We start from the raw sequence: 27,795 nt of genomic DNA on the forward strand, positions 1-27,795 counted from the left end.
TTTATTTTAGATTTTGGTGGGGGTGGGGGAGAAGTAGATTTTTCAAAAAATTATTAGGAAAATATTTCACAGTATTTTCAACCATCAAGGGAACCAATGTATCTTCCCTCTGTTCTTTTTATTTTCAAAATGACCTAGAAAATTGAATTTTAAAGGGCAAAATATGTTCACAGAACTCTGCTTCTTGTTCTCTTCCCATCTCTCCTTCTTCCCACCACTGTGCAGCTCTTAGGCAGGTGAAGGAGGGTGAATTTGTTAGTGACTGGAGGCAACTGGTTGTGCATTCCACTTTTGACTTTGAAGTCCAATTTTTAATAATGTCTGGACGTTCCCTGACAGCAAGCTTTTTTTCTTTCCTTAAGGTTTCAAATGTGCTTTTGGGGAATGCACTTTAGCTTAGGACAAAGCATATTCTTTGGGCATTTACTTCCTACACTTCTTTTGTTCCACCAATGGCCACATGATGATCACTGCCAGCTGCAGTGACTATCACAGACATTGCATTCGGTGGTAGATTAGGAGACATTCCTGTATCTTTTGGTGAAACTGAGAGGTCTGATTTTACAACTCATCCCAGCAAGAGATGTTCAGGCAGAGCCTCAGCCATTGATGTGACTGGACAGAGCCTGGTTCAAAATAAAAGGAGAGCTCAGATCCTTGTTTTCTGAATTTTCTAGAAGTCCTTATTCTGTTATTTGTAGAATTTCCAGGTTTGAAAGTTTCCAGAAACTGAAGAAAGTATGATGAGATGGCTCTAGGGAAGAGATCTTGTAGCATTTGTCCAGCATAGGGGTATCCTCAGTCAGACAGTGGTTTCAGGAAACCCAAGTCATACCAAAAATAGGACATGTTTATTGTCAGGAGATTAAGATGCTACAAAAGCACCCACTTAGGAACTCAGGAAAGTAAATAGTGCAGAAGCAACCTACAGTTAGCTGATTTTACAAACAAATTATGTGATCCCTCAGTCTCTGTGAACAATCATTCTCTTTAGGAAGCAATTTCTGCTGATAGCAAATAGACTGGTTAGGAGCAGATGACACATCTCCAACATCAAATTTCTGTAAGATACATCTGTTAGGCCTGATCAAAGGAGAATTTGGGCTGGGAAAAGCATGAGAGCTCTTGAGTTTGGTTCCAAGTGTAGTTTTTCTACAGAAATACTCTTTCTTGGAAGAATGTACCTATATGTAATATTGATGGATGCTAATGCTCAGGATGAAAACTCTTCCTAATGGGGTCTTAGATTTTTAGCTGCGTTGATGGATACAGCACTAGAAGTTGAAACCAACAGGGTATTTTGAGGTACAATATCAATTTTTTTTCCAGCTCAGGATTCAACCTACTGAGTTGCTTGAAAAGAAATCTATGAAATTGGACACAAAAAGTTTGATTCAGTAAGCTACACTGAAATGTTTAGTGGTACCTGAGGTGTCTTGGAGTATTTAAACCATATATACCTGTCTGGCTGAGATGGCTAATGACATACAGGAAAACATTGCTTTTCAGAAGAGATGGCTAGAGGCCAAGCAGATACCTCAGAGCCCTTCAAAAGGCACTAGGCTTGTGCAATTAAACCAAATCCCCAATCTTCACTTTGAGGTGAGGTGAATCAAAATTTTATTACTAGTGGTAATATAAATAGTTTGCCAGTGACCATAGTTCTTGCGGGCTGGATGCCTGCAGACCTAGACACCCAGCACACACCGAGACCCCATCTGTGGAGGCATCTAAATGTAGGTTTATAAACCTGCAGGCTGCACCCATGACGTGCATTTATTCTGAAAGGTAATTAGCAGTCACTAAGTTTTTTAGAGATTGAGTTGAGATTACACTTCAGCAAAATAACAAGACCCTTTGTATCCTTACAGGATCTTGGCAGAGTAAGAATATAAGGCTTTCCTGGGTCAGTGCCCTTGTACCAGCAACATTTCCACTGCCTTGAGTAGGTGATTTTGATGGATTTCTCCTCTGTCTAAACCCTCCTACAAATAAGCATTACAAGAAGCTTCCAGAGGGCATGTCCCTTTAGCACACTGCTTCTGGAGACCCAGGTTTTTCCTCGCTGAAGTCACTCCCTTTTTCACTTCAAATACACAAGCCACTTTGGCACCTCAGCCACCTATTCCAGCCTACCTCACGGAGATGTTTGGATCTTCAATCCGTTCAGGTTCATACAGCTCTTGGAGGATGTGAAGCAATATATGTATTATTATTTTATTCACATAGAGAAATAAATGTCTTAAACCAGTAATTGTGATCTTTTATTGTTACTAACAGTAATTTTCTCTGTGGTTTTGACTCAAGGCTCATTGAGTCATACAATCTTTTTAAACAAGTAAGTCTGTGCAGTCTCACATATTCCCAAGTGATTTAGAAAACAGAATAACTAAAACAGCAACCAGTGTTGCTGATGGTACTGAAGTAATCAAGACTGAAAACTGAGTGTGAAGAACGGTACAAGCAGCTCTTGATAGCAAGTGATTGGATGACAAAATGGTGATCAATAAACTTTATACACACATATATATATGTATGAACTATCTCTACCTAGAAACAAGATGTGGGGTGATATATAGACTGTTTTTGAAAACATCAGATCTGTGTTCAGTAGCAGCCATAAAAGTAAATTAAATGTCCTGTAGTACAGATGCAGTCATGAGCTCCATAGCGCTAAAAGTTCAAAACCAAGGCTATTTTTATTGTTTCCTCCAACAGTTACAGATGCACAATTAATTTCTTTCCTTCCATCACAACTAGTCATGGAGGCAAAAAGTCCTTTCTTTGGAGCCCATTTTCCACATTATCTTGAAAAGTTGTTAGGGCAATGCAGGGCTGATTTCATCCAAGTGCATTAGAAAAAAACCCAAGGAGTTTCCCCATGGCACTGGAGCCTATTTTTAAGCAATTTAATTGATGCCCATGTATCTGAATTTAAAGCTGTATCAAGCCAAAGAAAGAGATGCTCCTTCTCCACAACTGTAGCTATATATAGAGAGAGAGTATAAAAGAACCCAAATCAAAACCATGAAGAAAATGCAGAAATCAAAAAGGTCAAATTAACACAGAGACTCTGCAGCATTTTATTTCCTTCTTCCTATCTCAATTTCCCCATTAAAAGCGTGAAAATGATCCTGTCTAGATCTTCCCTGTTCTTTTGGAAATATCCCCCACAAGGTTCTTATAAGCTTTTTTTGTGCAAGGAAAAAAATTCTGGAGATTTGGATTTGTTAAATGAGGCTAGATCAGTTTTTTTCTGAATCAACATCTACAACAGGACTATACACTGTAAGTGTTAAATGATACAAAAGGGCCACATGTTCCACCTACTTCTGTGGCTTCTTAGACAGAAAAGGCCTGAGGATATAGCAGTAACCCATGTCTGAAGCCACCTTTAATAGTCTTACATTTATGTCAGGAACCAGTGAGTCCTGGAACAGTTTTCTGATGAAATAGAAGGCCACTCACCAGATTTCTTGGTCTCCAAAATAAGACTGTTGCGCTCATGATGTGTACCAAGAACTGTTCCTGGTCTATGCTAACCCCTGAACTATGCCCAAGGTTTGTTCAGGAGATGGCTACCTGACCCACCCGGTAGCCTAAGCTACACCAAAGACCCTGATAACATCAAAACAACACGCTAACCATTTAGCAAGCCCATCTCACTGCTCATAACCTGGTCCTGTTCAACTTACTACTACAGACGTGAATGATCTGTTCTCCACCCCTCAAGTTTCTCCTGAAACAAAGTCTCTGGTATTAAGTTTGGATAAATTCAGAACAGGCTGAGCCTCAGATTTCCCTCTTGTTCCAACAAAGCGCATCTCTAGTGTGTAAGTCATAGAAGTGTTACTCCAAATAGGGTTGTCTCCACTTCTGTCTCTAGATGCTGCACCTCGTGTCCATCAAGGTCTTTTGTTTCACCCCAGCAGCCACCCTCACTGCCATACGTGGGCAGGTAGCTTTGGGCTAAAATGCTACAATGAGCCTAACTTCTATGGAGTCCCTTGAGTCTCTATCTCACCTCTGCACTCCCCACATCCACTGAGTGGAGCCTGGGGTCAGCATCACATGGGATGGCTCACAGAGCTCTGCTGTGTCAATGGCCCTACAGGGACCTGCTCCTCCCATACCAGTTTCCTGGCCTCTCTCATGCACTGACCACTGAGAGTTCTTCCCAAGAAGTTCCTCATCCCATGTCTATTGAGAACTTCCCTCCTAGCACACCACTGTTTTTTCCCTTGGAGGATTGGCATGAAGGCAGCTGGAATGAAACTTTTTGATCACACAGCTCAAGCTATGGGAGAAAAGAGATCTCTTGATTCTTGTACACTTTCCAAGGCTAACGCAGGACCTCGGAAAACCTCCTCCTTGACCACCTGAAAAACGGATCAGTTTGGAAAAAGGTGATCAGGATACGGACTTTCCAAAAATTTGCTGATCAGCAACTTCTTCCCGTCACAGCTCTCTTCCATGGCAGGGACCCAGGTTGGAGATGGTCCCATGACTAATTTTGGACAGGCACTTCAGTGACTAGCATGAGCAACCTCTATTAAGTGCTCCACCAAGGGGAATGAACAAACATCATGTACCTTCTGCTCATTGTCATCTTCACTGTGTCTGTAAACATCAGTGCTTCTCTCTTATTTTTTCCTTGCACCTAACTTTGGGTCAGAGGAACTCAACACCACTGCTTGCTACCACTTGTTGATTTACTAGTAGACCAGAGGAGATTTTCACTACATTAATTCTCCACTTCTGTTCTGGCAGATTAATTGCCCATCAGTAGTAATTAAAAGCAGGAACTCTCCTTCAGGTCCAAAGACATTTGCATTCTGCGCCTCACATCCCAAAAAACAGACCTCAAGTGGCAATGTTCTAAAAGGCAAAGAACAAACCAACAAGCCCCCTGAAGGAACAGTGAGCCAAAGAGATGAAGTTACACTTTCTGGGTGATGAAGTGCCATTTCTTCACAAGGACAGGTCCCATACAAAATCCCCAACCCACTCCTTTGCTACCAGGTCAAAAATTAACTCAGACAGACATCCCAAGATAACAGCTTCCCATCAGTAACAGCCTTACTGCTTCCTCTGCACACTGGTGACTGTTTGCCAGTGTCTTCTCCTGGTGCTCATGGAGAAGGAAGAAGTGGGGCAACTTGCCCAGGATCACTTTCCTCAGTGCCAACCAGTCTGCAAGGGGGCTGTTAACACCCCGGGTTGTATTTACCTTTCCATGGGGGAAGCCTGGACCTGGGACAAGCATTTCTGTGGCTGTCTAGCTGGAGCTGGGGGAGGGAGGCGAGGAGGATGGAGCTGTTCCCCCTTTCCTTCCCTCTCTCTGACGTTGTTTGGTTCCAAAGAGCATTGAACAACATGTGACAGTGTGAGCTGACCCCAGCAGGGTTTGCTCAGCAGCCTCACTCCCCAAAACAAACACTCCTGCCCTTCATGCTGCCTGGGAGAGGCAGAATGAGAATTATGCAAGGCGTAGAAAAGCACATTTTCCTTCTCCATTAAATCCTATTATTTTTGCAAACAAACTTCACCTTGATGGTTTACTTCTGGTTGGCCATGTTTTGTGATCACGGCCTGCCTCTTTCTTTCCTTCTTTTTGGCCATGCTCTGTTTTAAGAAATGAAGCCAAGGATGCATGTGGATGGGGTTCCCATCTGAAACCCTGAGCAGGTACACAGCATGGTTTGGATTGTGGGGTTGCCTCTATGTCCTAGCTCACAGATCAGAAATCAGATATCTGCTCCATGTTCCCTATGGCTTGCTTAAAATAATTTTCCAGCACACACACAGACGGCATGTTTTAGTATAAAAGACTGTCTCCTCAAAAATTCTTCTCCCGTGTTCAAGAGGAAAGCAGAAGAGAGAGGAGTTCCAAGAGGACTTCCTCATCTCAAACAATTTCTTCTTCATCCCCTACCTGAAGCAAAAGAAGGAGGCAACACAGTACAGAACACAACAAGGTACAAATGATTTCACATTCTGTATCCCTCATCCCCACGGACGGGGTTGGTGAAGGCACCAACTGTAAAGGCAACAGCCCATTTAAGAACCTGTGCCTCCACCTCAACAATGTGTATGAAAATACATAGCCTTTCCCTAGACCACCACTTCCCACCACACTTCTCACAGCTCCCTGGCAGAGGTCTGAAGATCCATTTTCCCATCATGTTCCTCAAGAACCTCATCACAGCAGCCTGCCATGGGTAATCTGGGAGGTGCAGAGAGAGAGGTGTGGGCTTGATACCTCTAAGTGTCTTCTCAGTGTTGTGCCCATCACATGAGATAGACAGATATGAGGCTTCCCCTCCTTCTCTTGGACCTCACGGGTCCTACCCATCCTGCCAGCATCACATAGTTGCCCAACTTGCTGAGCAGGGACAAATGTTCATGAAGCATAGAGGGGAATTTGTCCACTTTGCCACCTGTGTCCTCCTGCCCCACCTCAAACTCCTCATCTGCACTCTACTGTAAAGAAGATTTTTTGCTTGTTTCTGAAATCCTAGTCCCCACATAGCAAGATAATGTGGGGGTTTTTTTCCACAAACTGAAGCACCCGCTTCATGCCCTCCACCCCATCTGTAGCAGCTAGTTTACCAGACACAGAATGCTCTGCTCACAGTGTGCAGACATAGCTCACCTCCTGCCATCACTCTCCATTGCTTCAGTCTGCTGTTCTCATTAAAGGAGTAAAAAATTAAGCACCCTCATGACTTGATTTTATTAATGATTCTTGGCCTGTACTGTTTGTCTGAAACCAAAACCACCACACCTACAGTTCTCATATGTCTCAAGAGTGGTATTTCTTGGAGACAAGCACAAACATTAAGAGTGCTGTACAAATCTCTGGTGACACTTCCTCTTGTCCATCCTATATATGGCTTGTCCTTCACACACATGAAAAAAATTTTCAGATACAGAAAAAGGAGGCATCACACACAGGTAGACTTGGTATGTTGAATCTACGGAATCAGAAAGAGGGACATGAGTCTCTTCATAACCACATCAAGAAGGTGACTACCAGCAAGGGGAAATGTTATTAAACCAGACATTTTGGGCCAAGAATGCATAAGTTTAGACTCTCCACAAAGGCTAGACTTTGGAAAAATGTTCCAGTTGTCAGAGCAGGGTATGGAAATCCAGTGCCTGAAGCAGCAGCGAGCAACACAATCTCATCATTTTCAGGAGAAAACTTAGGTGATAGCTGAAAGGGAATTGGGATGAAGCCTTCTATGATAGTGTCACAGCACTATCCAAACTAGCCAGCTACAACAAGGCTTCAATAAGTAGTTTCCGCACCTTGTCCCAGCACAGCCACCAATCCCCCACAAGATTTCAAAAGTTCATCTATTGTCAATGCTGTTTCTTCATCCTTTACAGGCCAGTCCACCCTGCTTCTTACTTCTGCATCCAGAGTCTTCCTTCTCCAGGCTCTTTGTCCAGCCAGCCTCTTCTCATCTAGGCCCCCTTCTCCCAGGGCCTCTCCTTGTCTCTCCTACATCTGGGGTGCACTCTCTCTCCTCCTTCTGTTTTCTCCAGGTCTCTCTTCATCTAGATCTTTCTCTTCTTTCAGTCCTCCTCTTCACACAGTACTCCTCCTCCATACCCCTTAGAGCTATTTAACTACTTAGCAGGAACAAGCCACAGCTACACATTATCCACATAAGCCAACCCACTGCCCCTGAAGCCAGCCCACAGCTGTATATTATCAATGTTAATTAACCTGCCTTCATTCCTCTATAATTCCTCTACATGCTAGCATGGTGCAATAGGCAGTGGTGTCCCTTCAAGTCCTTTCTGTCTAATGACTACTTCTTCTTCTATGTTTGGTACAAATTATGGCTATAGTCATAAATACAAAATGCAGAGAGTAACTGAGCTCTGAACCACGTTAGAAGAACATCTGGGAGACTGGAGATGCTACTGTGTCTGCTGATTTCATCAACAGGAGGGGGAATATCAACAGCTCTTTCACCCCTACCCTGCCTTCTTCAGCTTCAGCCCTATATTCTGGTGTCAGCTGAGATAGGGTTCATTTTCTTCTTAGTAGCAGGTGCAGTGCTGTGTTTTGGATTTGGTGTGAGAGTAATGTTGATAAAATACTGATGTTTTTAGTTGTTGCTAAGTAATATTCACACTAAGTCAAGGACTTTTCTTAGGCTTTGCCAGCAAGAAGACTTGGAGGAGTACAAGGAATTGGGAGGGCACACAGCCAGGACAGCTGACCCCAGCTGGCCAAAGGGATAGTCCGTACCGTAGAGCATCATGCTGAGTATATAAGCTGTGGGAAGAAGGAAGGGCAGGATGTTCGGCGTGATGGTGTTTGCCTTTGCCTTCCCAAGTAACTATTATGCATGATGGAGCCTGGCTTTCCTGGGGATGGCTGAATGCCTGCCTGCCAATGGGAAATAGTGAACAAATGCCTAGTTTTGCTTTGCTTGCGTGCATGGCTTTTGCTTTACCTATTAAACTGTCTTTATCTCAACCCACAAGTTTTCTCACTTTTACTCTTCCAATCCTCTCCCCTATCCCACCAGGAGGGAGTGAGGGAGTGGCTGTGTGGGGCTGAGCTGCTGGCTGGCGTTAAACCATGACACCCTACAACTCTGATCCAAGCAAGGACTGAAGCTCTGATCCTTTCCTGCATTCAAGGAGGAGAGTCTGTTGCCTTCTCATTTCACACAACCTTGCAGGCCAGCTGCCCTGCCTTTGCTGCGCTCACTGTGCCTGGTGGCTGGGCGGAGGACAGGCTGTCACAAGACCATGGCCAGGAGCCATGGAGCATCAGCAGATCTGTGTGGTTTACAGTATTGCGGATGACAGGAACCCACCTCTCTCCTCCTCCAATCCTGTGTCCTCCCCAGGTGCAGCCCACCAGCTGGCACAGGGCATGCAAGCACAGAGTGATTTGGGCGCTCGGGTCAGCTAGCTTGATTTGATCATTGCTCAGGTCAGGCATCTTTGAATGTGTTATGTTGCAACATCTTCATACATCACCAGTCTCTACAGTAATAGGGCAATGAACTCGCTGTTCTTCAGACAACCGCTCCTCCACCCCCCTAGCTCTCTGCACTGCTACCTCCCAGAGCCTTTATAAGTAGAGGGGCTAACCATCTTCTGCCTAGAACATTAGCTCTGTCCATCTTTGAGTATCTTCATATCAGCAAAGGCAATCCTACTACCAGCCGGCAATCATGAGAATCCTTTTCTTCCTCATTGCTGTTCTCGTCTTCCTCTTCCAGACTGCTCCAGGTAAGACTGAAAATAGATAAGATGGAAGCTAAAAGGGTGTGGAGAACCCATTAGAAACCAGTGATGAGGTTCAGATTACCTCTGTGCTCTTGGATTCCATGACTTCCATATTAGAAGTCCCCTTCTCTAGTCATAGTCTTAACCTTTAAGCTGTTGAGTCAAGGTCCTTGATAGTCTTCCTGATGGTCGCTTTCTAGCATCTTGCATTCCAGTCACATGATGAAATGAAGGAAAAAAAAAGATGCCACTGTGTATTGACCTCAGTGCCAGGGAAGGTTATGGAGCAGATCATCCTGAGTGCCACCATGTGGCACATACAGGACAACCAGGGGATCAGGCCCAGCCAGCATGGGTTTATGAAAGGCAGACCCTGCTTGACAAACCTGATCTCCTTCTATGAAAAAGTGACCTGCTGTGTGGAGGAGGAAAAGGCTGTTAATGTTGTCTACCTAGACTTTAGTAAACCCTTTGACACCCTCTCCCACAGCACTCTCCTGGAGAAACTGGCTACTCATGGCTTGGACAGGTGTGCTATTTACTGGGTAAAAAATTGGGTGGTTGGCTGAGCCCAGTGTGGTGAATGAAGTTATATCCATCTGGCAGCTGATTACAAGCGGTGTTCACCAGGGCTCAGCACTGGGGACAGTTCTGATTAATATCTTCATGAATGATCTGGACGAGGGAATTGAGTGCACCCTCAGTCAGTTTGCAGATGACACCAAGTTGTGGGGGAGTGTTGACCCGCTGTAGGGCAGGCAGGCTCTGCAGAGGGATCTGGGCAGACTGGATCAATGGGCCGAGGCTGATTGCATGAAGTTCAACAAGGCTCAGTGCCAAGTCCTGCACCTGGGTCACACCAACTCCAGGCAGCGCTACAGGCTGGGGCAGAGTCTCTGGAAAGCTGCCTGGTGGGAAAGGGCCTGGGGGTGCTGGTCAACAGCCAGGTGAATATGAGCTGGCAGTATGTCCAGGCGGCCAAGAAAGCCAAGAGCATCCTGGCCTGTATCAGAAATGGCCAGCAGGACCAGGGCAGTGACCGTCCCCCTGTACTTGGCACTGGTGAGGCCGCACCTGGAACCTTGTGTTCAGTGTTGGGCCCCTCACTGCAGGAAAGACACTGAGGTGCTGGAGCGTGTCCAGAGATGGGCAACAGGGCTGGGGAAGGGTCTGGAGCACCAGTCTGATGAGAAACGACTGAGGGAACTGGGGTTGTTTAGCCTGAAGAGAAGGAGGCTCAGGGAGACCTTCTTGTTCTCTACAACTGCCTGACAGGAGGTTGTAGCAAGGTTGAGGTTGGTCTTTTCTCCCAGATAACAAGTGACAGGACAAGAGGGAACAGCCTCAAGTTGCACCAGGAGAGGTTTAGATTGGGTATTAGGACAAATGTCTTCACTGAAAGGGTTGTCAAGCATTGGAACAGGCTGCCCAGGGAGGTGGTTGAGTCACATGGAGTTATTTAAGACGTGAAGACTTAGGGACATGGTTTAGCAGTGGACTTGGAAGTGCTGGGTTAATGGTCAGACTCAATGATCTAAAAGGTCTCCTCCAGCCTAAATGTTTCTATGATTTTTTGATGATTCTACTGAGGCAAGTCTTAGGTTGGTACTTAAGACGCAGCTCTTAAGAGGAAGTGGGAACTTCCTCTTCTCACATTCACACCCCCCATTTCTGACTGCATATTCTAGATTAGTAGACCTCCTATAGTTCTGGAAAAAATGTAGTTGTGACTGTGGGTCTTCACCTGAACTCTATACTGTCCATGTGCATCAGGTGGATTTAGAGCACATACACCATTCCAGGATGTTTGGAGTTCTTTGGATAAGTTTAAGCTATCTCCACCCTTGTTTTGGTTTGCAGTACACTCAATCTGTACCTACGTTCCTAGACCAGCCAATGTCTGTCTACTCAAAGAAGAAATTTAGAACCACTTAGGCCACAAGCAGGCACTTGTAGGAGCTTTAGACAAAGCCTGTACTACATGCCTCTGGATTGCTTTCTTGGACTTCTTTATGCATCACAAAAAGTATTCTCTATTTCAAAACAAACTGTGACCCCTGAGATGGCTGCAGGACTGCTGCAATTCCAGTAGAGCCTCTGGGAAAGGGCATCAAGTTATTTTATATCTCTTCATAAAGATTTACACACAGAAAAGACCCCTAACACTATAGGGTTTTTTAATTTAGGATACAAGAGAAGCCAAAGTCTAATGATGTCTTAAAAATCAGCTGAGTGGGATTAACAATGCACTATCCTTGAATAATATGTGATTAAGAGAAAAAATTTGAGAACCACTAGGACAAATTGACTGAAGTATGGTAGATATAATTTATAATAAAGCTTACGTGCCTTTCAAATTAAGGATAGAGTCCAATTTGATGACAGGTGTGTATTGATCTAGGCACAGAAAGTACTAGGTGAGATGATTTGGTTTGTGCTTAGCAAGAATTTGGGACAGCTGTTAAGGGCCTCTTCTGCCTTCTAAATGCACAGATATGCAAGGCTCCAGTTGGTATGAGATCCATTTAAATCATACAAAAATTACAAAATTTGAATCTCAAGCTGAACATCCCAGTGGGAGCAAGCAACGTTTAGCCTGGAAATAGTCTGAACCCAAACTTGGGGCTGGCTTTTCAGCTGAGATAAGCCTGGGCAGATCCCCTAATGATGATGGAGCTGAAGCCTTTGCCACCAACCCAAACACTTAGCCCTTCAGTTCTGAACATACCAGCATGGTAAAACCAGCATAGCATCCAGCTAAACCATATACAGTACCATATAAAGTGACAACAGCTGATGACTTTGTTTTGTGGTATATATTTTAGTGTATAAAACATTTTGGTTGGGCAAATATTAGTCCCATTGGTTTGGCTGTGATTAAAATTCATCTTTTCTGAAGTTTTATGCCATCTGTGTTAATCATACCACATTTTACATGGAAACACTGTGCACAGGTTTCCTGTGAACTTGCCACTGATACTCACAGTGTTCAATGCTTCCTGCAAGGAAGATACTCGAAGTAGCAGGCAAAGATTATGAGTCATAAATATGCTTCATGTTCACTGTAACTTGAACTGAAAGCTTGAAGAAACTCACTTAGGACATTTTTATTTGAATATCATCACTTTCGTTTCTGAGAGTAATGTGAGATTAATGTTAAAAATAAATTCCTGTGTTTCCTATGGCTTTTTCATACAACATAGTATTTCTGTGTGTAACTGGAATGACAAGCAGTTACTCGACAAGCTTAGTCTCCAGGAGAGATGCTAAGGAAGCAGATAGTCATCTTCAGGTCACTATTAATCAGGCAGAGTGCCTCTCCAGGCTGTAATGGAGGGACGCCAGCATTACAGCCTGCTGTCTGGTTAGTTAGCATGTCATATCGATGCAGAGACCTTGAGAAGGTGTGATCAGGTTACCCCAATCACAAACCAGGCACTGTGGTAAGAAACCACACACCACACCAGGTAAATCTGATGCCACAACTCTCCAATCCTCTGCCTTGGCAAATTAAGATGAATTTTTTTATATTTCAATTTTTATTTTAGCTTACAGCCAAGAAGCTGCTGACACCTTAGCATGCCGGCAAAACCGGGGCTCCTGTTCGTTTGTTGCATGCTCTGCTCCTCTGGTTGACATTGGGACCTGCCGTGCTGGGAAGCTGAAATGCTGCAAATGGTAAGATGAATTCCTCCAGAGAAATGCTGCCGCACCAAAGCCAAATAAACATACTGGGCTTTTCCCTCTTTTGGCATGAAAGAGGCCACCTTCTTCAGCCCCCTACACCCTCCAAAAAAACTCTTGAATTGCTGGGGTTTGTGCCTGGTATCAAAAAGGCAGAGCCTTGTGGTGCCAGAAATGCCAGGCTGCTTTCTCTGAAAAAACACATGGAGGGAGATGGCATTTGCAGATGAAGGAGCCAGGGCTGCCTGTCTTTGCAAGGGAGATGTCTTCTCCATAAGCTTGCTAAGACTGTACCTCAGCTGTGACACTAATGTAGGTTTGAGCTCACACTCTTTGAATCTTTACATCACTAGTAACAAGTAATATAGCTAATAACAAGTTACATAGCACCAATAACTTCTTCCAGCATGGGTCTCGTACCAGGGCAGAACCAGCTCATTCTCAGATTCTGCCTTTACTAAGCAGGGTGAACACAACTGACCTGAGACATCTCTGAGGACTCCTTCTCAATCCACACAGGCAGCAGCATGGAGCTTTGCAACACCAACCGCCCCCCCCCCCCCCCCCCCCCCCCCCCCCCCCCCCCCCCGATCCAAAACCACCACCACCCAAAAAACAAACAAAAAACCCCCAGCTTATCAGCACAGAATAACCATTAAGCAAGTCAGGACTCATAGCAGGGATGCAGTTCTCCATCTGGGCTATCTGATCTGGTGCAAAGTGCCAGATGTTAAACCAAAGTGCCACAGGACATTTTCACCCTGTAGGTGAACACCCTCTAGCATATTTCATCAGTACTAGCAAGAAAGCATCCGCATTTATAGGAGGTATGCCCTGCAGAGTGATGCTGTAATATACCATGGTCTAGCTCTGCATACATCTCATACTTTAAAAATTATTCTTATTTGCATTTCTATTTAATCTAGTTGGGTTTCTGTGAAACATCATGCTAAAGAATGCAAAAAAAAGGGAGAAGACTTGTCAGCCTTTCTCATAGAAAAAGGACATGGAAAGCATGGAGGAAAGTGAGATGAGCCACTTTCTCCAGTGTAGCTCTTCCTAAACTAGTTTTATGCTTAGACTCTACCCTGGCAGGTATTCTGGGTCATCAGCAGCTGCAGCTGGATAGCTGTGGTGTGTGCGAAGTGGTGCCATCCACATCCTCCACTTTATCTGGGTTATCTCATGGCCAGAAGCACGAGTCAGCAGTCCAGATTGCAAGGATCTCCAGGAGTCTTTAAGCTTATGTGTTACCTTACATCTACAGTAGTCTGAGATGGCAAGGTATAATCTACTTCTTTGGTGGCCTATCTAAGCACCTGACTTTTCCTTGCAGGACACCCAGTTCCTAGAACTGACACCCCACTGACCACAGAGACAAGAGCTCTGGGCATCGGAGACATCTCTCATCTTTTGACATCAATGGATTGCAACCTTTGTGCAAGCCTGGAGAGCCCTTCCCATGGGGATGAAGACACTCAGGGGCACAAGATCTGAGGAGGAGTTCTTGTACCCCAATAAAGAGATTTGCAGCTTCAGTTCTAATAAAAGCAAGTCACTGTGAAACCGCATTACTGATATTTGCTCATGTATGTCAGGATGGGGTTTGCTGTTCTTATTGTCTATAATAATCAATCTGTATATGAATTTTATTTAACTAAATCAAGTTAATATAAGTTCATGTGTCATTAAGTCCTGTTAAATCGTCCTGCAGGGTGTGTTGCAGTGATTTGTGTGGCAAAGTATATATTAATAAATCAAAAAGCAGTAGGGTCCATTCCCTCTGCCATCCCAGTGCAGAGCAACAGGCTGGGGTTCAGGAGGCAGGCTCAGTCCTCTGCACCTCTGCAGGGCTGCATCTGAGGTGCTGGGAATGGTGATGCAGAGAAACCCCAGGGTGGCAGAAGACCAGCTTCTTTAGATCTTGAAACTGCCTCACCACATTCATGTCATTCTGCTCCTGCTGCCTTTATTTAGTCTAGACCAGCATCATGTTAATGGAATTTTCCTTCTTTGGATCCCAAACTAGTCAAACTATTTATCACTGCACTATGCTGTCTGGAGGCAGTGAGTGGTGTCCCCATCAGCCTGGAGTTTCAGCACCTGCTGTTACAAGGTATAGATGCATCCCCTGCTTCCTTTCCCCACACCTAACAGCCCAGAGTGCTAATGAAAGGGCAAAAGGATCCAAGATAAGGGAGGACTAAAAGTGTCCATGCTCTTCATGCCATGAGCTGCCATAGATGGTTTCAGGACTGCCATGGGTGCGGAACACAACCAGTTTGTGCCAAGCTTTCTAGTAGCCTAATCACAGCGGTCTTGGAGAAGTTGCCCTTGACTGTTACTGCTCAGCTTCATGATGAATAGGACCAGGTGGCATTTCTGACGTAAGTGGGTTTGGTGTCTTTTTCTCTGGGATAAGTTTATCACAGGGCACATCTCACGTTGACCCCAGGTAAGATGAGAGCCAGATCCTCCAGCAAAAACGCACACCTCACAGGTAGAAAAATCAAATGCAATCCTTCTGGAGCAAGTTTATTAACATTTATTGAGATATGTAGGTTATGAAATATGAACACTCCAGCTGAACATTTGATGTTCCCTGGAGACTTTGTCTGCTAGCATTATTCACATTACTACTAAATCAAAAAAAGGAAAGAAAATAATGAGTATCTGTTCTGAGGGGCAAAGGAAGAACCTGTTTTGCTTCCTCTCATGGCAACAGACTTCTGCATGTTGGTAATCCTCTCTCTGGGACAGATGTTGGTGGCCACAGTTTTAACAGAAAAAAACATTTTAGAAAAATGAGAAATGTTGGTCTTTCCTGGTTGGTTCAAGAATTGCTTTGGAATTTCTTCAGGTCATTAATTTTGTTTGTGGAGGAGTTAGTTTTCTTTCTGTTGTTGTTCATGTTTTTGTGTGTGCACGTGTGTGTTAAATGGGTATTTTCAGCTCAAAATTCCAGATTTTCTGATGGTATGATGCATCTCTTAAGCTGCCAAAAGCTCTCCTTAGCCCAACTGAGATACCAACTAATCATACTGCAAAAAAGGAAAGAAACTTTCAGATGTTGTACTTATAACTAGGAAAGTACTTGAATAAAAAGCAGAGAAGGGGTGGAATGAGCACCAAGAGCTGATATTCCTGGATAACTCATCAGTTGCTGCTGGAGTTTAATCATGAATTGCCTTTCTGTTTTACTTAATAATGAATTGCCTGGTCTCCACACCTGAAGCTTCCTACTCATCCTGAAATCTCTGTCACAGAGAGGAATTTCTGCTGCTCAGGCTTTGTTTTTAAAATCTCTGCTAGTAATATTGAACAAAGTTTAAGTCACAGCCTCCAAAATTAAGACTAGATCCAGCATCTTACAGCAAAAAGAAACAGAAAATGAAGTATTAGAATCAGTGGAGGCAAAGTGTAAATTTGCATGGGTATGTGTTTCTAAGGTCTCATACTGGACTAAAGATACAGGCTGAACTTTAGGATTCCAGTAAGGAATTCAAGAAAAAAAATGTGATTTCATGTTTTGGTTTTGTGTAAAAAGGGAAAATTACAGAACTGGAGTAAACATCTAACAGAACAACGTGACTTTCAGGTTGCTTTTCTGACTGTGAGACCTGCTAGGCTTTGCATTCTGGAGCACACAGGTTTCTGATGAACCTGACCTGAACGTCCTGGGTTTCTTGACAGTGTGCCCTTTGAAGCCAGTATTACTCATCATGACCAGTTTGAACCAGCTAATGGGAACATCAGAAAAAAAGAGTTCATTTCTAGCTAGTTACTTATCTCTGCCAAAGAGATTTGACAGTGATATTTCCCATGAGGCACCTGAGCTACATCATGAACACTACAGAGAGAACTCGTTAGGAAATCCTTGGGAAATCCTATATATGAATATACAAAGTCCCTACTCCCTTGCCAGCTCACATTGGAGGAGTTTCTCATCTAAGAAGCAGAGTGGATGTGTGGAAGTGAATAATAAAGCCACTCTCCCAAGAAACACCTGATCTTCATCAAATCCATCACTCACCACAGTCCGACAGCAAGGGACTCCTTGCTGGCAACGTCCAAAGAATCTCGTATTGGGTAGAGGACAGTGGTCAGCAGAACAGGTACCCCCAGCCTGTTTGCATTGCACATGGTTATTAGGTGCACGCATGAAACCTGCACCAAAAAAATACCAGAGTCTTGATTTTCCTTCCCAAACAAGATGAAGAAGAAGTTAGGGTTATAGCATGACAGCAGTATTCTAGGCTGCATGTAGACCAGCCCCATCCATACCATTAAATTCCCTTATTTTCCAAAGCAGGAGGGTTCGGTGTATCCATTGGACCCAGCTGGTGTGGGTTCACTGCCAAAGTGTGCCCAGCATGCTGGCAGCACTAGTTTGCCTTGGACAAAAGGGACTAAAACTCATTTAATTTCTATTTCTATTTTATGCACTCCCTACTCACAATTTTCCCTGTGCATTTCCTTTGATTTTATGTAACTCTTACCTGAAGAGCCTTGGAGCATTAAGAGAAGAACAGCAAGGAAAAGGGAAAAGATCTTCATGTCCAAATTCAGTGCCACCAAATACAACAGCTACTAAGAAAATAACAGAAAGAGGTCATACATTTAACCTGCATTTGTCATTACTCAGTACAAACACTATTTATGACATATAAGCTGCAATTTGTTGATAAAAATTGTCGTTTATGCAGTAGAGTAAATGTTGTAGAATAAATCTATTGAAATAACACTTTTTGAGGAAAGATATTTGAAAGAACATTGCATAAGATCAAGAAAATGTATTTATGCCTATGAAATTTAAAAGAATTTGATTAATACTGTGGTTTTCTTTCCATCATCTGCAAAGGTAACCTACACCAGCTCCAGTGAAGACCCCTGTATTTAAGTCCCATACATCCTGGATGTTATAACTTTTTTTAAAAAGTAAGAAATGTAATTAGTTTCCTCTAAATTTTATCGAAGTCATAATATAAGCCAGCTTTTCTTAGAGATCCCTTTTATAACTTATAGGTCATGCTGCTACATGCACAAACTCAACAGTACTTCCATTTAGAGTTTTTTCCTTTTTTTTTTTTTTTTTTGAACAATCATACTGAGTCTGGCTGGGATGGAGTTAACTTTCTTCATGGCAGCCCATATGGTGCAGTGCTTCATGTTTGTACCAAGTTGCTTAATGACTGAAATGTTCATTTTATTTGACGATCGCATATTTTAATTCAGATATGTGTAGATAATGACTTAAGCCTTAAGCCATTCCAATTTCTCTGGATAATTAACACTCAGCAACTTTAATTATTCAAATAGCCATTTTTGTAGCTTACAAACCAGTAGTCCTTGAAACTGCCTTTAAGAAAAAGCCTAGTAACCACCTATCCCTCCTCTCCACAGCACCTCCATAACGTGTGCCAGCTCAAAGCCTGTGTATCTCCACACCATCATTTGTTGCTGCAGATTGCAATTAACTTTTGAAAATAATGCAAACTACTATAATCATTCAGAATTGCTATGATTGACTATAATTATCAGCCAAATGCATTACTGAAATACCAAGCATTGTACGTTTCAGTTGTTTATGAGAATTTAATTAAGCTGCAAAATTATACGTCTCAGAACAATGAATTTCTTTTTAGAGAAGCAAAAAATATCATCAAAAAGATACGTATTTTTCTCCTTATCTGTTGAAAGTGGTGTAGAAACTGCACCTTCAGCTCACCCTAGAGGACTTCAGGAGAGGAGTCACGGTGGCCAGCCTGTCCCAGCTGTTTCCTCTCCAGGGGCACCTTCACAGAGTGCTATCTTGCCCCAACACAACTGTCTTTATACGTTCCTGTTGATGACCGAGCTGCCACAGACCAGCTGGCCAAGGACATGGGCTTTTCACAGCAATTCCCAGCAGCTCAAATGCCACTTCCCAGCAGCTGATGAGAAACGGTGACTGCTTGTGAACTCCCTCCCCTTTCTCTGGCACATGAGCTGGCTCTTTGGAAAAGCCCCTTACACCAACCTGGTTTGTGTACAACACATTGATCCATCGTAGGCTGTGAAAAAAACATCCTGGGACATATACTGAAAGCTGTTGATTTGGATCCAGCAGCACCCTCATTCTACAGGCTTGTCCCATGGCCACAGTGCCTAGTGCTGACTGCAGAAGGGTCCTCTCTGAAGCCTGGAGGTACCTACCCAAGCATCCAAACAGCTACATTAGGGAAGCTTGGTTTTTACGTAAGACTTGCAAAAAAACCCCCAAAAAACTCCTGATAGGTCTTGTGGGCTGTAGACAATATCTTGAGAGCAGAGAGGAGTTGACTTGAGCACCCAGCCCAGTTGGGAGCAATCGTTTTGCAGTAGTGCAATCACACAGAAGAGCACACTTATCTGTGCACCCAGAATATTTTCATTTTCATGCATTTACCATGTTTATATTCCACTCTTCGCAGAGGAAATAACTATTGTTTGAACAATAAAATTTTTGGGGAGGCCTCTACTTCCATACACCCCCTTGCTAAGTGGCCAAAGGAAACAACTTCCACAAAACATGTTTCGGTCAACCATGTCCCCTCAGAGGACTTGGACCAGAGATGCTCATGGCAGCACTGGTATCTCCTGGGCCCTGAAGGCACCTAGGTAAGCCCAGAACAAAGATGCTGTGTTTCGATTGTCATACCACTAAGAGTCTAGAAAAAAATCTCAACATCCTTGTACTGGAACAGCCATCCAAACAGCACCCACCTAGCCAGGTCACCTGCCTCCCAAGAGAAGGCAGTGGAGAGCTAATACTGAAATTTCTCTCCAACATCCTTCTTCAGTCAAGAGTACGTAAAATATGCTGACAGCAGGGTTTTATGGGTTTTCTTCTTCATTATACTGATGCCTTCTGAATCCCAGTGTTGCTATATTAGCGAATTACGTTCTCTGAGAGTCCAGCCTCAAAGCCATCAGTGTTTGCTATCTGCCGTGGACTCCTGCAGTGGACAAGAAGCCAGTCCTTGCTCTGAAAATCATATTGAACCTAACAGGTAACAGAAGGAGGTCCAGGGAAAAGGAATGTGGGATGTTTTTTGCCTTGGCAGCTGAAGCCAGCACCTGGGGGAGCTCGGACACATTTGCTTCCTTTAGGAATCATCAGTCTCTGTGTCACAGGTGCCCAAAATCCTGTTTATTTAGGCCCTAGTGATATGATAGGAAAACTCAAAACAGGTGCTTTGACCACCCAGAAAGAGACAGCTATTTTAAATCCCATTTCTGTATAATTTAATCAATGGAACGTATGTATGTGCTTTACAGTAGGCAGGAGCATTTGTTTCAGTTGTTTGGGGTTTTTTGTTTGGTTTTTTTTCTTTTTTAAAAAATAGTACTTAATCAAATGATGAAATTTAAAGAGGCAGAAATAAATACTGTCAATATTAAATCCATAAATGTGTTCCACAGACCTCTGAACTGAGCTTTTGTGATCTGACAGTCAGTGACCTCCAGAAAACGACTTCAAAATAGGATAAAATGGCTCTTTCCTCCTGTTTCCCGCTTTGTGCCTGTGCCACCTGCCCAAAATGATACAAAACAGAACAAAGCTCAAATATGAATCAAGACTGGGGTAAGGTCTTCAACCAATTAATTATATCTGTTGTTACACTTGGTGGTAAATGTACTTTAAATTTCTTAAATATCATAATTAAACTATGCTGTTTTAACAATAAAATGCTATTATTGACTCTAAACATTGGTTTTGCTATTCAGGCTTACAAAAATAATACATTTCCCTAACGTGTTTCTTGGCAATTAAACATGTCTAATAAAAGAATAATAATTGCTTATCAATTAATACTGAAAGCATTTTAACAGCTAAACGTCTTATTCAATTTCCTTTCTCTGCAGTACTGCAAAGGCTATTGTGTGGAGCCCTAAGAATCATGTCCTTTTATACAGAGAATATATGCAAACACATATGTATGTATGCGTGTATATATGTATGTCTATGTATATGTATGTATATACTTGTAATCTATAAATATTATGAGAGAAATAAAGGCTGAATTTTCAGAATTGCTTTATATTTTATCTTAGCTGGAGAACATACAAATAGAAAAGAATAATCCAGATATTTTGATCTGCAATTTACTCAGGAATAGTCAGGACATTAATTTAGGTGATTGTTTGCTTAAAGTTACACATATTCTATAATGGTGGCATTTCTTACTCTCCCATTTCTCTACAGTCCTAGCAAATCCACACTAACATATATATATGTATATATATATATGTATAAAATGTTGTTAAGATGAACTTTATCATCTTAAAGGTCTTTTCTAACTTAAATGATTCTATGATTCTATTCTATGACTCTTCTAAATCCCAGCTGGCTTTTTATCACTCAGCATGGCACAGGATCCTGCCCTCTGTGAATATCCAGGTCTTGATTCCTTTGTTCACACTTAGGCAAATGCTGCCTGAGATGCCCCTGTGTCCCACCAGGGCTCCCCAGCTGCTCCAGCAAGGCTTGCTTGGTCTCCTCTCTCCTGTCCCTTGTCCACCAGTCCCAGGTGGTGGGAGACCTCAGATAGTCCAGAGCACCACACATTGCTGGTGTGAAGGCAGCTGGGTTAAACCCTGTCTGTCTATAAATGCCTCTATCATGCTGCAGCTTACCTCTAATGATGGGATGTCCTCAGCCAACTTGAAGCCATAGGGATCCTTCATCTTCTCTTTGCCATTCTCTTCCTCTAGTGTCCACTGTGCAAAAGACAGGAAGGGATGACAGACCTTTGGTAAAATTGCCCAACACTTGTCCTTGCAGCACGTCCACAGTTTGCAAAAAACGGCATGAAATCCAGCCAGGGAACATCCCTGCTGTCCCTTCAGTGGCCTTGGCCAGCCTCGTGGAAACCTGCCCAGACCTGACTTGGCCCAAACCTGCCTGGAAATCCCAGCTGCTGCCCAGTGTTTTGTGCAGCTGGGGTAGAGTGAGCTGCCAGCCACAGAGACCCCTGAGCTCAGAGAAGACACAAGCAAACAGAGGGCTTGTCAGCTGCTTCCAAAGACCTGGAAACATGAGCACAAATGTGCTGCTTGGGGAACCAGAGAGCAGAAATCCAGCATTATGTCTACAGAGCAACAGTAATTTTTATCTGTGCTTCACCGACTGTATTGCAAAGCCAGGCTTTATGCCATATGGGGAGTTTACCCAGCTGGGGCCAAAACACAGATTTAGGTAACCTGAGGGTGGGCATCTGAGCTGCCTTTCCATTCAGGGCACTCAAGCAACTCCAAAGCTGATAGCTGGTCTTGAGGAAGATATTCCCAGCACTGAGATTTCTTAAAATCATCCACATAGAGTCCTGCCGAGAGAAACAGCCTATTCCAGTCCCCTTCCTCACCAAAGTGTGGCATCTCTCCTGGGCAGCGAGGTTTCTGGTCCTTCTGGATACATGGTCCAGGAGATCTACAAAGCGCTGCAGCAGTCACCAGGGGAAGTTGGCGACACTGCCAGCAACACATATTATTTTTACTACCGTGGGACATCATGTGATGGACACTGTTGTTCAAAGGGCAAATTCAGGCCTCCAGAACTTCATAGAACTTTTAGGTTCTTTCTGTTCCTTTAGTCCAAGGTGGTTTTAAGCATTTTTGCACATGTGGCCCAATTTAAGAAGAGTAATGACTCATGCAAGTTTTGGGCTACTGCAGTATTGGGTTGCCTGAATCAGGAATAGCCCCAAAATCTTTTAAGGAAAACTGAGGTTTTTCACATAAAGAAGCCATAACCAGGCAGTCCCTGGGCACTCTTGCTCCGGTTCAACATCACCAGTGCAATTAATGTCCATGAAACCTGGTACCACTCAGATCCCATCTACCTCCTTGGGTAGGCACCAGCCCTACCCAGAAAATTACCCTTCTGCGCTGTGTATTTCCCCTGCAAGTCCATTTTGCTTTTTCAAGCGGCATGCTTTCCCAAAGGGAACAGGGTAGACACAGCTGTGCACCTGTCAATAGGGAAAGCAACTGGAATGAAAAGGAATAAAGGTGCCAGGAGGGAGATGGGAGTTTCTGCTTCAGGTCATGCTGTGAAACTAAGCAGGGACCATCTTTTGAAGGCTGCAGCTTGTTGCTTGAAAAAAAATAGCTATATATCTGGTGTAAAACTAAGCACTGTGGTACAGGGAAGAAAGAAGGAAATAAGCCAGTGTTATTTTCCTACAGCTTTTACTTCTGCCTCTCCATAAATCCCTCTGTAATCTCCTGCCACAGCCCAGGTTTCAGGTCTCAACGACCCCAGCGTTCAGCTCTGCTCCAGCCCAGCCACACAGTGATGCCCAGGATGCTGAGGAACAGAGCAAGGTGGTTTTAAAAGCCATAATAAATTAACCTCTGTGTTAATCCTCCCTTTGCACACTTGAAGATGTGGCATTTACCTAAACACAAGGCACCACACAGCCAGGGTGGCACTGATGACTCATTTCACGTGCTGTCAAACCTCTGGGGACCACTGTGCATCCACAGCTCCCACGCACTTCTCCCCTCTATAGCACCAGGTGCACAAGCATCGCACAGCTCAGCTGCCAGGCAGCAACCTCCAGATGAGGGCACCACAGATCCAGACCTCCTGTCTGGTGGGACACGGCACAGAGAAGTGTCTGATGGCCAAGCTGACAGCAGCTGTGTGCATCTGGGCCTTCTTGCCATCCTCCAACTCCCCATGTCATGGGTTAACAAATCCACTACTGCAGAGCATGGCTTGACTTTAAATTGTTGGCTTATGGACAATTATTTGTTGATATTTGGGTTGGGGGTGTGTGTAAGACTTCTGGAGCAGAGAGTGGGAACAGGTAAAGACACATGCAGAGATAGGGTAGCACAGGAGAGTGGGCAGATCCCAGAGGAAGAGGGACCAGGCATCTTATCAGGATGGGTATAAGGAAAGGTGGAAAGAAAATTTCTTGCTGTTGCAGAATGAGAGTTTATAATAACCAGAAAACCACATTAATCTCCCAGACTCACAGTAAGACTGGAGGAAAGATTTGCTCACTGGTAGACACAGGCAACAGGGAGATCTGCATGCCAAAAATATCACTTGAGTTTGTTCTCCATTAAAATCAACATTGGAGCTTCTAAGACTTTTTTTAATCCGTTCCCTGTGAAAAACAATGCAGCAAATTCCTCCTTCATGCCATGGCTGACTCGGTGGACTGTCGCAGGTTTAAAGCCACATGGGCAGCTACATCAGTCGCTGTTCTGGAAGAGACAGAGCCTCAGCAGTGCTTTATAACCAGGCTCCACATTCCCTACCCAGGAGTATTTGATGAAGTCACCGGGATTATACAGAATAGAGTAAGATGTCCTGACAGAGGCTGGGGCTCTTCAGGCAGTTTAGACTTAGAGCAGAAGCACTTCAGAAACAGGAATGCTGCTTGTGTCCCAGAAAGGACTTAGGGATAGTAACAGCAAACATGCTTATGGGTCAGAAACTGTAAAATCTTCACAATCTTTGAATTAAATATTTGGTGCTTCAATACAGGTATATACATAATCCATGTATAATGTGTGTGTATACAGACACACATATACATGTATTTAGAGACAATGTGTGACTTCTGACTGCGATTCAGCTGGAGCTGAAATGAAATTTCTTCTCTGTCTATCTTTTATAGATAATTTGAGAAATATGTATGAGGTTGGCAGTTGTGCTGGTTATCCTGCCAGAGGCCAGGCAGCCTGAGAAAGATTGAGTAAAAGCTGGTATCAGGAAGAACACTGAACCAACAGGAAAAAAAACCCAAAGTAATCCAGAGAGGGAGTAGTAGAAATGAAAATGTGATCTGCTAGAACATTTTATGTGAAAGGTTGTATTTTAATTTCATACCTTATAATTTCATTATGCACTAAACTGTCGCCTTTGTAATTAATAAGCTGAAAAGCAAAGCAGGCAATGCTTATTCTTTGGCTCACATGGAGAAAAGACAACCGGAAGGTTAAATGTAAAGGACAAAATGTTATGAAGGGAATAAATAACCATGCTACAGCTGCAAATTAGACCATGAAACTGCGTGCTAAAAGCAGAATAAGGATCCTGCAGGATCAAAAGGAGCAGTCATTTTATGTTCCTAGGTATTTTACATAACCCTGTGGCCTAACATATCTTACACAAACTTGGATGGTCTAGGATGGGTTGCACACAGATCAGGGGCTTTCTGGTGAAAGAAGTCTCAAAGCAGACCCTCCTTTCTCAATGGAAGAAACCATAGTACATGACAAATTTGGGTGGAAAAGGCTTTTTTCATTGGCCCATGACTGCACTGTCAGCATCCCAAAATATATAAAGAGGTATGTTTGTGTCTGGTGCATTCACCAGAGAAGAGGCAGACAGCAGTGGTGATCTTCCACCTCCTTTGCTGGTAACACTCTGCCTGGTTCTGGACAGGCACCCTAACATTTCTTTTCCTTTTCTTAATCTCAAGTCTAATGAGTATTCTGCTTTCATTAATGCCTTCCTTCTTGCTTTACCCCAATGAGTGCATCCAGTTTGTATGTGTTCTACAGAACCATGGGTTGGTGGCTTGCAGGGCTTGCAGGAGGAAATTGTGTTTTGTTGACCTCCAAGAGGAGTGATCAGAGACCCAGAAACCTTCACTCAAGGCATCAGAGACAGAGGGCTGGTTGGTTAAGAAGTGTCTCGCTTCCTATGGAAACAGGCACCCAGCCATCACCGCCGTTCAGAGTTGCATTTTGAACTACATATCTTGCCTGAATTCCAGTAACACTTTGCACAAGTGGTCACCTTAATTGATGTTCAAGAGATACAGGTGTCTTTTTTACACTTTCCTATGGACGATGGTTGACTTGGTCTCTAAACACTTTGTGAACTACAGTAGGTTGAAGGTGAATAATTCATGGGGGTGTACTGGTACAAGAGTAGCTGCCTGGTGTTGAACAGATCTGGAATAACATTTTCAATGCAATAAGACCAATATTAAAAAAACACCAAAACACAACACCAAAACACCATAGGATCCCAGAATAAATTAGGTTGAAGGTAGTCTAGGAGTTTCTAGTCTGAATCCATGCTCAAAGCTAGGCTATTTAGGTCAGGTTGCTTTGAGGTATATTCACTGAAAGTTTTCATATCTCCAAGGATGCAGTTTATGCTTTGTTCTTTGTTTGACTCTGTAGATTTTGTAAAATTTGTCTTTGGTTGGTGAGGGCATGTTTTAAGCAATTCCTCGTTCAGTGTCTTTCAGTCTTGCCTCTGCTAATTGCAGGTAAGGAATTCACATCCCACCTGTGGTCATGAGGTTCCTTTACCATCTCCTGTTTGTCTTCTTTGTGGAGGCAGGGGCACTTCAATAGGCCGTGCTGTCCCGGGGCCAGGCTGGGATCCCTGGTGCAAGAGAGACACCCTGGTGTCCCTGGCTGGTGCGAAGCTGTCGTGGTTTAACCCTGGCCAGCAACCAAGCACCACGCAGCCGCTCACTCACTGCCCCTCACTCAGAGGGATGGGCAGGAGAACTGGAAAGGAATGTAAAAGTCAAGGGGTGAGATAAGATCAATTTAATAATTTAAACAGAATAAAGAGGTAAGAAGAACAATAATATATAATAATAATAATAAGAAGAAAATGCAAAGGTGGGGAAAAAGGGTAAAGCAAAAGCTGTGCACGCAAGCACCGCAAAGCAGGGAATTCATTCACCACTTCCCACGGGCAGGCAGGTGCTCGGCCATCCCCGGGGAAGCAGGGCTCCATCACGCGTAACGGTTACTCGCAAAGACAAACACCATAATGCCAAATGTCCCGCCCTTCCTTCTTCTTCCCCCAGTTTATATACCCAGCATGATGTCATATGGTATGGAATACCTCTTTGACTAGCTTGGGTCACCTGTCCTGGCTGTGTCCCCTCCTGATTTCCCCTGCCCCTCCAGCCCTCTCACTGGCAGGGCCCAAGGTCCAGCTGGTACCTTCCCCCACAGGCGGATGATGGTCCTTGGAGGAAAAGCGGGGAGAAAGCAGCAGCAGCGAGGAAGGAGCCTCTGCAAGGGAGCTCCCCGAGGAGGCGGGAGGCATGGCTCAAGGCGGGCCTCTCAGTGTTGACACCAGCTCAGAGCACCTCAGGAACTGGCCCTCCATCGGCAACATGCAGGAGCTCGCCAGATCCCTGATGGCATCCCTGGACATCACCAAAATCTGCCGCAACCTGCTGGAAGAGCTGAAGAAAATGCGGCACAGCAGCACTTCAATCCCACCTCAAACCTTTCAGGAAGAATATCGCGTCTGCCTGCAGTGCTGTCGATGCCTCATCAGCACCTGCCCGCACCACAGCAAGCCCGCGGCAGGACAGGACCTGCCCATGCTGGTCATCACCCTCCACAACACGGACATCCTGGTGCACGAGGAGGACCTGCAGCTGGACCTGCGGCTGCGCTTTGAGCTGGCCGTCGATGGGGAGCCGCCCTACGTGTGGGACACCACCCAGCGGCTCCCCGAAATAGCCCCTGAGAGGTGCTGCAAGAACTGCAACGCGCCTCTGCCCAGGAGCCCTGGGGACAGACGGAGCTCGCAGGCATCAGACCCCGTCCTCAGGCCCCGGAGAACACAGAAGGGACAGAGGAGACGGGACAGGCAGGACGCAAGGGCTCCTGAGCGGGCAGAACGCAGTGACACCAGCAGCACGGACCTGCATCCGGATGGCCAGGAGGACCCTCTCCCCACCGTGGTCCCCACGTCTGCCCCATCCCTGTCCTCTGCAGTCCTGGAGCCGGTCCCCACGAATGCCCTGTTCCTGTCCTCAGCAGACCTGGAGCCAGTCCCCACGTCTGCCCCGTCTGTGTCTTTTGCGGTCCTGGAGC

At 44.3% G+C, this 27,795-nt stretch overlaps 2 protein-coding genes and 1 long non-coding RNA gene across 4 annotated transcripts; 1 reads left to right on the forward strand and 2 right to left on the reverse strand.

Moving 5' to 3' along the window:
* Positions 1 to 1,939: 1,939 nt before the first annotated feature.
* On the reverse strand, positions 1,940 to 8,067 carry LOC129784943 (uncharacterized). The gene is made up of 2 exons (XR_008748245.1): positions 3,067 to 8,067; positions 1,940 to 2,739 (listed from the first exon to the last, which is right to left on the reverse strand). It is a non-coding gene; the product is annotated as an uncharacterized LOC129784943 (long non-coding RNA).
* A 1,058-nt stretch (positions 8,068 to 9,125) lies between these two features.
* On the forward strand, positions 9,126 to 14,519 carry LOC129784940 (gallinacin-9). Its single transcript, XM_055811253.1, has 3 exons — positions 9,126 to 9,267; positions 12,813 to 12,942; positions 14,285 to 14,519. Exons 1-3 carry the CDS (start codon positions 9,210 to 9,212, stop codon positions 14,298 to 14,300), a joined length of 204 nt encoding a protein of 67 aa, XP_055667228.1. The 5' UTR covers positions 9,126 to 9,209; the 3' UTR covers positions 14,301 to 14,519.
* A 938-nt stretch (positions 14,520 to 15,457) lies between these two features.
* Positions 15,458 to 21,735, reverse strand: LOC114011924 (gallinacin-8-like). Of its 2 annotated transcripts, none has more exons than XM_027785529.2 (5): positions 21,607 to 21,735; positions 20,394 to 20,501; positions 17,448 to 17,535; positions 16,982 to 17,115; positions 15,458 to 15,989 (listed from the first exon to the last, which is right to left on the reverse strand). In XM_027785529.2, the coding sequence occupies exons 1-5, from the start codon at positions 21,655 to 21,657 to the stop codon at positions 15,981 to 15,983; spliced, it is 390 nt and encodes a 129-aa protein (XP_027641330.1). In that variant the 5' UTR covers positions 21,658 to 21,735; the 3' UTR covers positions 15,458 to 15,980. The 2 variants fall into 2 exon arrangements, with proteins under 2 accessions (XP_027641330.1, XP_027641329.1); XM_027785528.1 differs by lacking the exon at positions 15,458 to 15,989 and adding an exon at positions 16,450 to 16,688.
* Between the last annotated feature and the right edge of the window lie 6,060 nt (positions 21,736 to 27,795).

Source organism: Falco peregrinus, chromosome 7 (genome assembly GCF_023634155.1).
Source record: "Falco peregrinus isolate bFalPer1 chromosome 7, bFalPer1.pri, whole genome shotgun sequence".
Lineage (NCBI taxonomy): Eukaryota > Metazoa > Chordata > Aves > Falconiformes > Falconidae > Falco > Falco peregrinus.

What these genes read in the sequence shown, in the direction of transcription:
- LOC129784940 (XM_055811253.1), top strand. Translation starts at nt 9,210, where the DNA reads ATGAGAATCCTTTTCTTCCTCATTGCTGTTCTCGTCTTCCTCTTCCAG. An exon ending in CCTCTTCCAGACTGCTCCAG is followed by an intron (nt 9,268 to 12,812) that starts GTAAGACTGAAA and finishes TTTTTATTTTAG; the next exon opens with CTTACAGCCAAGAAGCTGCT.
- LOC114011924 (XM_027785528.1), bottom strand. Translation starts at nt 21,657, where the DNA reads ATGAAGGATCCCTATGGCTTCAAGTTGGCTGAGGACATCCCATCATTA. An exon ending in AGGACATCCCATCATTAGAG is followed by an intron (nt 20,502 to 21,606) that starts GTAAGCTGCAGC and finishes CATTTTGGGCAG; the next exon opens with GTGGCACAGGCACAAAGCGG. An exon ending in TCCCTTGCTGTCGGACTGTG is followed by an intron (nt 16,689 to 16,981) that starts GTGAGTGATGGA and finishes TGTTCCCATTAG; the next exon opens with CTGGTTCAAACTGGTCATGA.